The sequence below is a fragment of the Penicillium longicatenatum genome, assembly GCF_028827895.1.
Source record: "Penicillium longicatenatum strain IBT 33135 chromosome Unknown contig_2_segment0_segment0, whole genome shotgun sequence".
In the NCBI taxonomy this organism is placed as follows: domain Eukaryota; kingdom Fungi; phylum Ascomycota; class Eurotiomycetes; order Eurotiales; family Aspergillaceae; genus Penicillium; species Penicillium longicatenatum.
This window is the reverse complement of record NW_026643120.1, coordinates 5,099,325-5,112,435: the sequence shown is the minus strand read 5'-3', so window position 1 is coordinate 5,112,435 and position 13,111 is coordinate 5,099,325. Positions and strand designations below refer to the sequence as shown.

Below are 13,111 nucleotides of genomic sequence, written 5' to 3'. Positions count from 1 at the left end.
TGACAATACCATTCACCGCCCCCGCCGCCTATGACGCCAGGAGATGCTTAGTCAACGGCGGGCAGCCTAGGAGCTTCATCTCATCCTGGATTACCCAACACTACCAACTGACACACCCTTGTTGGTTCAATAGACTGTGCACACTTGCTGTGTATCGGCTCAGCCTTCAATCATGGCAGGCTGGTTCTCTTCTTCATCCCCGCTCGATGAGCAGATCGAGCGGGCAACCGCCTCCTCACTGTACGTGTTCCTTATCATTACCTTCTGCCTAAACAGGCGTCGATCGCCTACCTCGAATGCTCGTATGGCCTTCAATATCTTTTCAACTGATGAGTTCTATAGTGAGGATATTGCTCTTAACCTGGAAATTACAGACATGGTCCGGTCAAAAAGTGTTCAGCCCAAAGACGCTATGAGATCCTTGAAACGTCGACTGGAGAACCGGAACCCGAACATCCAGTTAGCAACACTGAAGGTTGGTTGAAAGTCGAGCACTCTGTGCATAGAAGATATTAACGAAACGTCCGTCATTAGTTGACTGATACTTGTGTCAAAAATGGCGGCACCCATTTCCTAGCCGAGATCGCATCCCGTGAATTTATGGACAACCTGGTATCACTACTCAAGGCAGAAGGGGCCCCCTTGAACCCCGATGTTCAGCGCAAAGTTCTGGAGCTGATCCAGAATTGGGCCATGGCAGCCCAGGGTCGCATGGATTTGATGTACTTGGGGGAGACATATCGCAAACTACAAAACGAGGGATTTCAATTCCCGCCAAAGACGGAGATGAGCGGTAGCATGTTGGAAAGCAATGCCGTAAGTTTCAATGCAGTGTTGGTTTGGTTCATAGGATGCTAATGTCTTCCATCAGCCACCGGAGTGGATAGATTCAGATGTCTGTATGCGGTGCAGGACCGCCTTTAGCTTTATGAACCGCAAGCACCATTGTCGGAACTGTGGAAATGTTTTCGATGCACAATGCTCCAGCAAGACTCTCCCATTACCACACCTTGGGATTTTGCAGCCTGTTCGCGTTGACGACGGCTGCTACGCTAAATTGACTTCGAAGCCCTTCCCGCCATCGGGGCTTTCAGATCGATCTGCTTTCAAAAACCACTCTATAACGAAGTCTAGCTCCATGGAGCCCCGTGGTGCCAAAGCAGATACGAGCTTTGATGATGATCTTCGTCGTGCGCTGGAAATGAGTCTCGAGGAAGCGGAAGGGCGAGGGCCGTCGGGATTTGTGCCTCAGACAGGCAATGCGCCTGAACCAGCAAAGACTACACCGGGACCTACCAACATCGAGGAGGAAGATGCCGATCTGAAGGCGGCAATTGAAGCATCAATGCGGGACATGGAACAGCACAAACAGAACCATGCGGCCGCGTTGAAGAACAATGCGCCACCGAACAATACATTCCGCGATTCATCAAGCACGCCCACTCCACTCCCCAAGAACCCGTACGAGCTTACTCCGGTCGAGGCAGAGAATATTCATCTTTTTTCCACTCTGGTTGATCGACTGCAACATCAACCGCCGGGTACGATCCTCCGCGAACCTCAGATCCAGGAGCTTTATGAAAGCATAGGCGCACTTCGTCCCAAATTAGCTCGGAGCTATGGAGAGACTATGAGCAAACACGGTATGTTGACGTTGCAGTGGTCTGGATTGGCATTTAGACTAATTTCCTTTAGATACACTCCTTGACCTCCACGCGAAGCTCTCAACTGTTGTTCGATATTACGATCGAATGCTGGAAGAGAGACTGACTAGTACCTATTCTCAACCAAACTACGGGTATGGAGCACCCTCTGGCATGCCTCAGTACCCAAACATGCATGGGATGTCTGCCTACCCAGCCGATGCAAAGTCGGGAGTGGAAAACTTTTACTATGGAAATGCTGCTGAACCGTCTCACCCCTCGACCGCTGGTTATGCGCCAACGCAGATCAATAGCGGGGCGTATGACGCACCTCCCAGTGGTATTACAAGCCCTGTGTACCCAGCACAGGGTCAACGTGGATCTGCTGTGAACGAGTCACATACCGCTGCCTGGAGTCATAATGCATATCCCTCTTTAGGGTCGCCCCCGCCTCCCAGTGGCATTATGCCTAGCAATCATGTTACTCCTGGTACTACTGGGCCACAACAATATTACGCAGCAGCACCTGATCAAGATCAGAACACAGCACAGTTTTCAGATGCGCCCTACCAGCCATCTCCCATCATGCGTCGAGATTCGCAATACCAGCCCTGTGCACCTGGAGCTCCGACACCTAGTGCGCCAGAGCCGCACTCCCCCGACCATGCGCATACACCTCAATATTCTACCATGGCCCCTCCACTGCACCAGCAACATACAGGTCCTTCACCTCAATCATACTATTATCAGCCGCAGCAGCCTGGTACGGTGCCTCCTGGATACCCACCGATGGCCACTGGCCAACCGGGACAATATCCGGACGCCGGACAACAACTCCCCGCATCCCACCAACCCGCACGACCAGTGGAGGAGAGCTTGATTGAGCTGTAGCGTACCTCTAACATATGTTTTCTTTTCCTGGCGTTCATTTCCTGTATACCAGATGATACCTAAAGACTCGTTTTTATTTTCTATTGTCTCTTGAGCAAATTGTAAAGTCCAATTGTAGCTGCCAGAGTTGCACTGTGAACTCCACACTTGATCTTCAATACGGTAATATTACCCGCACCCAAATCGCCGGAGACAGCCAACGACTTCACTTCCTTCCTTTCCTTCCATTCCCCTCCGACTTTCTTCTCTCACCCCGGTAAAATTTAAATCAACACTTCACACTTTCATCCGCGCTTGACTGGCTTCGAGCGCGGCGGTGTAGAAACTGCTTGCATTTCGACTGCTCCCAGCCTCGTTGCTTTTTTTCTCGCCTGCACGCCCATCTGCCGTGATACCTACTCATTGCCTCGGCCAATCCCCTTCGATGCCCCGTGTACACAGCTGATTACCCGCCTCCCCTGGTGCTTTCTTTTGCCGCAATGCCCACCAGCACCTCCTCCCCCGTCAAACGCCCCGGCCTCGGCCGCCGCGCCGTTTCCTCGCATGCAGTTGTCACGCGGTCCAACTCCAATAGTGAGCTGTCAGAGTCGCAGAGCTCCAAGGCCCCCATCCATAAAGCCCACCGCACCCATGTCGTCGGTGGTGGTCGCAACCATCACCGTAACCCGTCTATTGGGAAGAACATAAATAAGCTGCAACGATTTCAGCTGGGCCCTGAAACTAGCGGTCGTCATCATCAACGGAAGAAATCCGCCCCCGCAACCCCTATCGCCAGCCCCAAGGAGCGCAGTCACGTACGCTGGGACGGGGTTGTGGACGATCATCCCAAGAACCCTTCGATGAAAAGAAATAACTCCACTCCGGTCCTCCGACGAAATAACTCTGGTTTCGGCAAGAAAGCTCTGGTTACGGATCGGCCTCAGTCGAGCACCGGGAAGAAGAAGTCGGTCGGGTTCGAGCTGGGCGACGATGAGAACGACGACGCTGAATGGGAGGATACCACGCAATCACCCGAAAGTACGAGACGCAACTCGGTTGTCCCGTCCAACCATAGTGCCGAGAATCCCCAAGTCTTGGTTGACCCCCTTACCTTTGTGAAGCGCCCATATCCACAGGTGCCTCGCGCCACGAGTCTTCCGGATTCTATTACGAACCGATACCTGAGAGAGCAGGCTGACGACGAGGAAGAGCGTCAGGAGGAGGAGCGTCAGCAGAACGACGACACCGAAGAGGACCCCCAGTCGACCGAACACGGCGACATTGCTAGCCGCCTTCTTAGCCCCTCTCACTCCGCGAGAGCTCCTCCAGCCATGTCTTCTATTTCTGCGATGGCTAAGCCGACAGACTCCGCGTCGCGCAATGCTTCTTCTATTAATCTTGCTGCTGAGGGTGCCCGCCGCAATTTCTCTTCCTCCACCATTGGACTGGGTAGCATGCCCAGTGGGAACCAAGCTACAGCTACTTCTTCCTCAATGGAAGGTGGCGTCTCTCGATTCATTCCAAGCAACAAAACTAGCTTTCACGCATCATCACGGACTGACTCAGACCCCAATACCCCGTCTTCATTCCTTCCACATTACCATCCGCAAACACCACCCTCCCCCAACCGGGGATCAGGGAAGTCCACTGCTTCCCCGGCACCTAACCGAGGTGCTGATCTGTCGCGAACGCAACAGAAGCTTTGGCTCCAACGCACCGCCGCTTTGAATAATTCGCCACCCGACTCACATAGTGTTTCTACGACGGGGCCTCCGTCAAACATTGACCCCAATTTTATGGCAGCAGGTCACACTCGTCCTGTCGGTGGTCCGTATGATCCTAGCAGAGCTATGAACGGTAACGGTCGTGTAGGAGCTCCCGGGCAGGACACCGAAGCACGCCACATTCGAAAGGCATATGAAAAGTCCTCTCTCGAATTGACCGTGGTAAGACGATTCCAGTCACCGACAGGTGATAGCTTCAATCGACTTCGTGCGGTGGCCCGAGCATCCCAAGCTCTCACCAGTGCGGATCGTGGATCGGCTCTAGGCAAACCAGTAAAATCTGCCCCATCATTGCCCCTTCTGCAGCACGGAAGACAGCCTAGCCGACTCGCGTCAAGCTCAGAGTCACGATCTCAGTTGCCTGATCCCCACTCCTCGGCATCCGAAGATCACACGAGCCAGGGTGAACCCACTGACACCATACAGGGGGCTAGATCCAAACATCCCTCGCAGCGGATCTTGTCTAGTTCTGACGAGGCCTCACATAATCTCCCCGGTGACCACGACGATGACTACCCAGCCGTTGACGAGACTGGCATGATGATCCGTCGCATGTGGGAAAGTCGAGAAGTGGCCACCTCGGGTTAATGACCATTTCTGCATAATTATCCTTTTACGTTGATGAGCTCCTTGCAATTTTTTTGGCGCTGGCGGCATGTTTTTGTTTTCTTCTTTCCCAATCAGATTGAAGAATGTTCTATTTCTGGTTTTATGAAGCAGATGTCAGTGTGCATAGCTCCATTTCTGTATTTTTCATTAGATGAAATACTAATGATTCTATTGGTCTCGGGTACATAGTGTTCCGGGGGATCTTCCGTGGCCTGACACCACATTCCCCAGTCCCGAGCCTGTTTGCCCTAATGATGATTAATGCTTATTCCCAAGCTCCTGATTTGACCTTTGCTTGTACTTATTGACCTATACTCCTTCTCTCCATGAATACTGGCCAACTTTGAACATTATGGAGTTCCTTGTTCAGCTGGTCACTAGCCAAATCCTACGCATCACTTGCTATGTGATTGCCATCACCTTCATCTCGGTGTTCGTCAACATAGTCCATCAACAATTCTTCTATCGCCGCAATGAGCCCCCAGTCGTGTTCCATTGGTTTCCTATTGTCGGAAGTACGGTGCGCTACGGAATGGACCCTTATAAGTTCTTCTTCGAGTGTCGGGAAAAGGTATGTGTACTTGCTTGACAGAGATCGAAGTTTGGTCTCACGGACTCACTGAAACGCTAGCACGGCGATATTTTCACATTTATCCTCCTGGGAAAGAAAATTACTGTTTATCTAGGCATAGAGGGAAATGAGTTCATTCTCAATGGGAAGCTGAAAGATGTCAACGCGGAAGAAGTATATGGCAAGTTGACCACGCCAGTCTTTGGATCGGATGTGGTGTACGACTGCCCAAATTCGAAATTGATGGAGCAGAAGAAGGTATGAGATTTCTATCTGCTCAGTTGATAATCTTACTTCAATGATCCGATTCTGACTTGCATTGTGCTCCCTATAGTTCGTCAAATTCGGTCTCAGCCAAGAAGCCCTAGAGGCATACGTGCCCCTAATCGAGCAAGAGGTCGAGCAATACATCAAAATGTCCAGCAGGTTCAAGGACCCCTCAGGCATCATTGATCTCGGTGCTGCAATGGCCGAGATAACCATTTTCACAGCGGGTCGCACGCTGCAAGGTGACGAAGTCCGCGCAAAGTTGACGTCGGAATTCGCCGACCTCTACCACGACCTCGATCTCGGCTTCTCTCCTATCAACTTCATGCTTCCTTGGGCACCACTACCACATAACCGCAAGCGAGACGCAGCGCATTCCCGCATGCGCGAAATCTACTTTGACATCATCAATGAGCGTCGTCAGCAAGCCGCGACTAACACCGACAAAGGACCACAGGCTAAAGATATGATCTGGCACCTTATGGGCTGCGTTTATAGAGATGGAACCCCGATTCCAGATAAAGAGATCGCGCATATGATGATCACATTGTTGATGGCAGGCCAACACTCTTCGTCCGCTATCAGCTGCTGGATTTTGCTACGGTTGGCATCGGAACCCGAGATGACAGAGAAACTTTACGCTGAGCAGATCAATGCCCTGGGATCTTCTAATTCTGGCTCGCTGTCGCCATTGACATACCATGATCTTGAGAAACTGCCCCTTCTTGCATACACCATCAAGGAAACTCTTCGTATTCACTCTTCCATCCATACCCTCATGCGCAAAGTCAAGAATCCTCTCTCCGTGCCTGGTACAGAATATGTCGTGCCAACAACACATACGCTTCTGTCTTCTCCCGGTGTCACTGCGCGCGACGATCGGTACTTTCGGAATGCTATGACCTGGGATCCGCATCGGTGGGAATCGCGTGTTGACGACCAGGTTGATGAGACCGATACGGTGGACTATGGGTACGGTGCGGTGTCGAAGGGCACGCGCAGTCCGTACTTACCGTTCGGGGCTGGTAGGCACCGGTGCATTGGGGAGAAATTTGCGTACATGAATCTCGCAGTAATTGTTTCGACTCTCGTGAGAGAGTTCAGGTTTTATAACCCTGAAGGTAGGGTTGGGGTTCCGGAGACGGATTATTCGGTACGTTTCCTTGTTGTCTCTTCCCGTTGATGGATGTCTTGGTGGAGTTCAATGACTAACTTGTCTCCATGATTTGTAGTCTCTCTTTTCGAGGCCGGTGCAGCCTGCGATTGTGCGATGGGAACGTAGGCATGAGTGAGCTGCTGCGCCATAAACGTGGATTTATCAGACTCCATTGTCGGGGTAAGGTCTTTTTGTTGTTATCGTGTGTACCAAATTGTGGAAGAAAGCTTGAGTCTATGAAAGGATATTCAATTCTTTGGTTTATCTCAAAAATAACAGAAAATAGCTTCGTGTATCCCGAGCCCGGAAATAATAGTAGTTTATTACAAGCCTTCAGATAAGTGAGGATTCGTCTGGAGTCGGTGTATCCAACCGGAAATCTAAGCGCTAAAAAGGCCACAGATGGCCGCAAACATGAAAGTCGAAAGGGGGTAGAGTGTTCATAATGATGAGCTCACATGAGCTGGAGGAGGTGAGATGGTAATGTATCGACAACGAAAGTAGACGAGAATTGAACAACAGACATGTCCTCTTATCCACGGTCCCGTCCCTTGCCTCTGTTTGTGGAACCTCCACGGCGAGCGTTTTTGCTCGGTCCCGTAGAGACATGGTGTCCGGTCCCATTTGACTGTGGCACAGGTGAGGCAGAACCGTTCACATTCTTCTTTGGTGTGGCCTGACCGGAAGTTGGGGCTGAAGTTTGCTTTTGGCTCCGAGATTCAGCACCATCAGGAGCCGTGCTCTTGTTTCCACGACGCTTGCGTGAACTTCCAGACGCATTGGAAGCTTTACCGCCACGACCACCTTTGCCGCCACGTTGCTGTGGTTCGGGCTCAGGCTCAAGAAGACCCTGTACACGCTTGCTCTCTTGATCCCACCACTGCTGGAACTGTTGCTCGGCTTGGATATCTTCCATGTTATGCTTGGCTGTAGCTGCTTCCCGAATCTCGTCCTTTTCAGCCTGCTGTTGCTCCAGAATAGCTGCTATGGAGAATGATCCATAAGATGGGGAGCGAAGGTGGGTATCAGGGCGCGGAATGTGGCGAATAGATTGAATGCTAGGTTGGGGAGAGAGTTTGGGAAGACTTTGTTGGTATGGAGTGGGAGGGCCGGAGGGCGATGACTTTGAGAAGGGGGACTGTTGCATGCTGGCCGAGACTTTACGGCTCTGTGCCTGCACTGGAGTGGCCACTGGTTGAGAACGAGGTGGCGGTGTGCCAGCTACAGTTTGCCTGAGAGTCATGGAGGGTTTTTGAGGCGTCTTAACAGGCTCAGGAGCTGGTGAGTTGGACCCACTCTGGCCTGGTAGAGGACCAGATCTGCCTTGTACACTTGACGGAGTTGACGTCGGTAACTGCCATGGATTCGATGGAACATCTTTAGCCTTTTGCTGTGCGGCCAATTTTTCTTGCATTTGTTGCTGCTGCATCTTCTTCCGTTCTTTCTGAGATATTTTCGGCGTGAAGTTACCACTGCTCTCTCTTCTGGCTGTCATACCTAGGGTGAGATTTGACACCCGAGACTGGGAGGTCTCGCTCATGATATCCTGGAGGTCTCTTTTGCCATCGGATATGACAGGGGAGTTCCACGGCGCCGCAGAAGCATCAGCCGGTGATGCCAAGGTCCGTTTTTGGTGCATGGCAATTGCTTTAGATTCAGTCGGGGACTCGGCAATCATTGGACCTCGCGGAGAAAACATTTGTTGATCCAAGAAACTTCGATCTCCAAGCGAATCATCTTCAGGGATGCTTGCTCCCAATGCCGGGGAATTGGGGTAAGACCGGCCTCTATCTTCACTGAACCTTAGTCCACGCATAGGTATTTTGCCCTTGGCATCGGATGGAGAAAGAGCAGCCTCATCATCCATCTGGAACATGAGGTCTCCGGTCGACTGCTGTGGTTTCAGCATTGGGCTAGTGATGGGACTAGTCATTTCTCTTGGCACGCTGCCCTTTGATTTACGGACAGACGGAGAAGCATTGAACTTGTCATTTGCTGACGGGCGAGATCGAACGTCATATGACTCGACTTGACTCAAGCGGGATTGCAAGACCATGGCATCGATTCTTCGTCGTTGGTCCGATTTAATAGAGCTGACAATCTCTGGATATTTCTCGAACACGTATGCTTCGGTGTTGCGTCCACGAGAGATGGGATAGGAAGCCAGCTGATTCCCTTGACAGACTTTGTCGAGCTGAGCGAGGAGATCATCGTCAAGACCGTCGAGATATCTAATGATCGAGTCAATGGTTGAAATAGTAGAAAGCATCGTGGGATATTACCTGTTCGTAAGCATAGACTCAAGGTCGAGACAAATATGCTCCAGGGCAGCCTCTTTGAACTCCCCCATGTAGATAGGGAAGACTGAGTTGAGAAGATACGTGATATTGCGTGTGTTGACTATATAAAGTTAGAGATAAAACGACCGTGTCACCATGTTCAAACTCACCAAATCGACCAAGCATGTTCTGACAGATCTGTGATAGTCTATCAATCATCAACTCATTCGCCACATAAGTCACGTCGAGGAGCAAGTCGATGAAATCATCGAGAGTCTTTGTCCGCACTTCATGAAACAATTTCTCTTCAGTATCTGCATACATGTACTGCAGAACGAAAAGAAATATCGATCTATCAAAATGTTTGAGGTCAACATGAACAATCCCCGAGCGGTCTGCCTTCCGTGAGGCAAGCCATCGACCACCAGATCGCCCATGAAATAACGCATCAAAGAATGGGCATCTCTGGCACACCACCTGGCTGTGGACCTTAACGATACCGCCATTAAGCTGAACCACCACATCGGCATCATCAAAGAATGAGCTATCATTGATGGCAAGGGCCATGTCATGCTTCAAACTTGGCTCAGGGTCTAGCATTAATCTCGCGGCGCGTTCAAGGGTTGGTAAACCAAGCTGGAGAGCAAGCCGCATCACTTCTGTGCGTACTTGGCGATAGCGGGTGGCATTTTGAGGTGAGGTTTTTCTTTTATGCCATACATCGAGAACATTATCGGTGTATAGAAAGAAGGCAAGGTTTAAAACCGTGAGGAAGTCAACGCCATGGAGCTGGATCTGCATGTGACCATCTTTTCCGTACTCCACATCCAGAACATCAGGAACAGAGGAGTAATATGATGCCCGGAACTCCTGGAGTGCCTTCCTGAGAACGGGGCTGCGACCACTAAGTAAAAACTCATGCACTGGAATTCGTGCATCGGATAGAGAGCTAGTGATCCAAACAGTTCCCTCGGTACGCATAGAAAGGTATTGATCCTCCATGTCAACAGACGATAGCATGCCTCTTTTAATGGCTTCCGCAGAAGACATCTCCATTGGGGTTGTCCCCTCTTCCATCATCATCTCTACATCATCCGGAGCAGGGAGCCCAAATGGCGAGAGGGGTAAGAGGTCATCCAAAAGAGTACTTTGAGAGATATGTACTTGTTCTTTTGTCACGTTGTAGTCACGTTGGGCAACAGCATAGGCCCCAAAGGCATTGCTGCGCACGGCCACAGCTCTTGATAGACCAGGTATGCGGGCGAACTTGTAGTCCTTGAAAGTGCCTTCTTTTTTCTTTGTCCGTTTCTCCTTTCTCCAGGCGGAGCCCGAGGTTGTGCAGATAATGATCGATCCGTCTTGACCCACATCTACATCGCTAGCAGCCATGTGTGACTGTTTGGCAGACCAAGCTCTCACGGGCGGGGCCAAAGAATTACGGATTTTGGCTGGATTTGTGGTTGAGGTCGGCATCGATGGATTCTCGGGCTTATTGACCTGAACAGTAAAAACATCACCAGAGCTAGACAAAGCACAGATAGTGCTTCCACCACATGTGAGTTTGACAATGCGATTCACAGACGCATCATATCTCGTGGCCATGAAGCTGTCTCGGATAAATCTCGAGGTAGCCTCAAGTGGAAATGCCAGCTTCGAGTAGCCGTATTGCGAAAACACCCAGACCTCATGGTTTTGCAAAAGTACAGCAGTGGCTTGGTCAATTGCAGATACCATCTGAATTGGAGAGTTGAAGAGTGACGCTCCAACCCGCCGGGGGGTGGTTTGAACTTCAAGCGATCGCGCATCTGAATCTACTAAGCCGAGTTGGCCTTCGTTTTTGCCGAAGGTATAGAGCCCGGAAACGCTGAAAACCACCGAGTGGATTGACGATGCCGCTGCACCGATGATTTTTTCTTTCTTGAACGGGTTGAAAATCTGGCGAGGCGTGGTCTGTATGGGAACATCATTCTTGTTGTTTGTCCTGGGTAGGCCATATCCCAGCTGACCGAATTTATTACTTCCCCAGCTAAAGATCTCGCCGTACTCAGTGATGGCTAGGGTGTGGTCCTGGCCGAGAGCGACCGATATGACCTTCCTTCCTGCCAGCCCACCTGTTTCGATGCAGGAAAAGGTGAATCGTGTGGCTTCATCGCCCGTCCCCAGGCGACCGCCCGGCCCAAATCCACAGATGAACAGATTGGCTTCCGGATCATCTGTAATGATTGCAGTGTGTAACTTGGACATGACAGTATTCTGTATCTTCATCGGCTTGTTTCTGATCAACGTTGGCAATTCATCTGTGAGGACGGGCTCAAGCCCTAGCTCTTCTTGATATTCATGATAAAACCGATTCAAAAGATGTTCAGGGCGCTTCAATGTGATCCGTTCAGGAAACTGGCGGTCATCCTGATCCCCAAGCCCAAGGTTTAAGTTCTTGTTACTACCGAAGGTGAACACTTCATCGGCGGAGAAATCCGTTGAGGTTGACTTGAGTGAGAATCGAGCAAGATAGTTATCCTCTTCGCCGTCCTCTTCGTCATTGGACCCGGCACTCGAATCAGCATCACCGTCTCTGGAGTAGTCAACCGTAGTATCATGATTCCATGGCCTTGACGAAGTCATCCGTTTGATATCACGAGAGGTAATGGTCGCTCCATAGACATCGAACGGGCTATAGCCCTCACGATCCTTGATCTTGATCAAGCTTCCAATCTGCCCTGTTTTTTCCATCTTGCTGAAATCGGTAGCATCACGCTGGTCCCGCTCCATCAATGCCAGGGCGATTGTAGCGTTACCCGCATAAAGGGCACGGTGGAGTGCCGTCCATCCATTCTCCCAGTCCTGTGCATAAATATCAAGGAACGGAATTTCGAACAATGTGCGAGCAAATTTGGCGGCGGTGGGCTTTGACGATGAAGCAATGTGATGTAGAAGGGTCCGGCCATAGTGATCACGAGCATTGATATCGGCGCGCGACAAAGTTGTGCCTGCTCGCTGAAAGCCCGGCCGCTCAGGTGCCGATGTTCCGGGTGACGGGCCGACACTTTTCTTCTGCTTTGGAGGGTTTGGGGAAGAAGAGATCATCGACCCAGGGCTTCCAGCTTTATATGTCAGATTAGTTGCTGTTGCAGCTATGGAAGCGCCTCCGAGCCCCCCTGCAGCTCGCGGCCCCGCAAAAGTTGCGTTTGCGAGGAACTGCCGGAAGCTCTCCACATCATCTTGAATAAAAAACTCCCAAAGTTTGCTACTCATATGTGCCTGATGTGGTTGTGCCACCGAATCTCTTATCAAGCCCGAGCCAAAGCGTCGCCGTCAACGCACTGGGGTTGACTGCGACGGGAGAGCTGGGTGATAAGATGATTCCGGCTCGAAGGGAAAGGGGGAGGAGTCGATTCCCGATGGATCGACGCGTTCTTGGGCAATGAGATTTCACCGAGGGTGGCAGCAACGCGTAGTGACACCAAATTCGATTGTGGGATTCGGGGAGGGGTCGCGGCGCGGTGGCGATGTCCGAGGCGTATATACGGCTGGTATGGTATTTGGCTAGGAGATGGATTGTCGCGGAACAATTCGGATACAAAGGGAGGGGTCACTGGGACGCAATCCGTGTCGATAGAGGAGTCAAAGAGAATATTCCAGGTTGCATGGCGTTCGTTCGTCTTTATCGAGGCTCCGTCATCCATGGATCGTGGAACCCGTCGTCGCACTGACCAATGACAGCACGCACGTCCCTCCATGTCCCCCGACGAGAGGTGCGGGTCATTTCGGTGATCAAGCGCCCGTGGAGCAGCGATAGGACAGTGTTTCTTTTTTAGTCTGACATTCTTCGCCAGGTGATCTACAGGAGAAGCTCCTCTCCCCCGCTCTTGCTTGCATCACCCCGCACTCAACACTTTGCTACTTTAGTTGGGACCTCGGGTTTAATGCGCATC

At 51.1% G+C, this 13,111-nt stretch overlaps 5 protein-coding genes across 5 annotated transcripts; 3 read left to right on the top strand and 2 right to left on the bottom strand.

The window, feature by feature from the left end:
- Positions 1–172: 172 nt before the first annotated feature.
- vps27 (ESCRT-0 subunit protein VPS27) lies at positions 173–2,534 on the top strand (the record flags this gene model as incomplete). Its single annotated transcript, XM_057114839.1, has 5 exons — positions 173–240; positions 343–475; positions 535–816; positions 872–1,643; positions 1,696–2,534. The coding sequence occupies 5 exons, from the start codon at positions 173–175 to the stop codon at positions 2,532–2,534; spliced, it is 2,094 nt and encodes a 697-aa protein (XP_056974979.1).
- A 479-nt stretch (positions 2,535–3,013) lies between these two features.
- N7484_004418 (uncharacterized protein) lies at positions 3,014–4,885 on the top strand (the record flags this gene model as incomplete). The annotated part of the gene is made up of 1 exon (XM_057114838.1): positions 3,014–4,885. One exon carries the CDS (start codon positions 3,014–3,016, stop codon positions 4,883–4,885), a length of 1,872 nt encoding a protein of 623 aa, XP_056974978.1.
- A 373-nt stretch (positions 4,886–5,258) lies between these two features.
- N7484_004417 (cytochrome P450) lies at positions 5,259–7,036 on the top strand (the record flags this gene model as incomplete). The annotated part of the gene is made up of 4 exons (XM_057114837.1): positions 5,259–5,477; positions 5,538–5,735; positions 5,812–6,897; positions 6,977–7,036. 4 exons carry the CDS (start codon positions 5,259–5,261, stop codon positions 7,034–7,036), a joined length of 1,563 nt encoding a protein of 520 aa, XP_056974977.1.
- A 396-nt stretch (positions 7,037–7,432) lies between these two features.
- Positions 7,433–12,431, bottom strand: N7484_004416 (BTB domain and ankyrin repeat protein; the record flags this gene model as incomplete). The annotated part of the gene is made up of 3 exons (XM_057114836.1): positions 7,433–9,131; positions 9,183–9,300; positions 9,350–12,431. The coding sequence occupies 3 exons, from the start codon at positions 12,429–12,431 to the stop codon at positions 7,433–7,435; spliced, it is 4,899 nt and encodes a 1,632-aa protein (XP_056974976.1).
- A 35-nt stretch (positions 12,432–12,466) lies between these two features.
- N7484_004415 (uncharacterized protein) lies at positions 12,467–12,862 on the bottom strand (the record flags this gene model as incomplete). Its single annotated transcript, XM_057114835.1, has 1 exon — positions 12,467–12,862. The coding sequence occupies one exon, from the start codon at positions 12,860–12,862 to the stop codon at positions 12,467–12,469; it is 396 nt and encodes a 131-aa protein (XP_056974975.1).
- Positions 12,863–13,111: the final 249 nt, after the last annotated feature.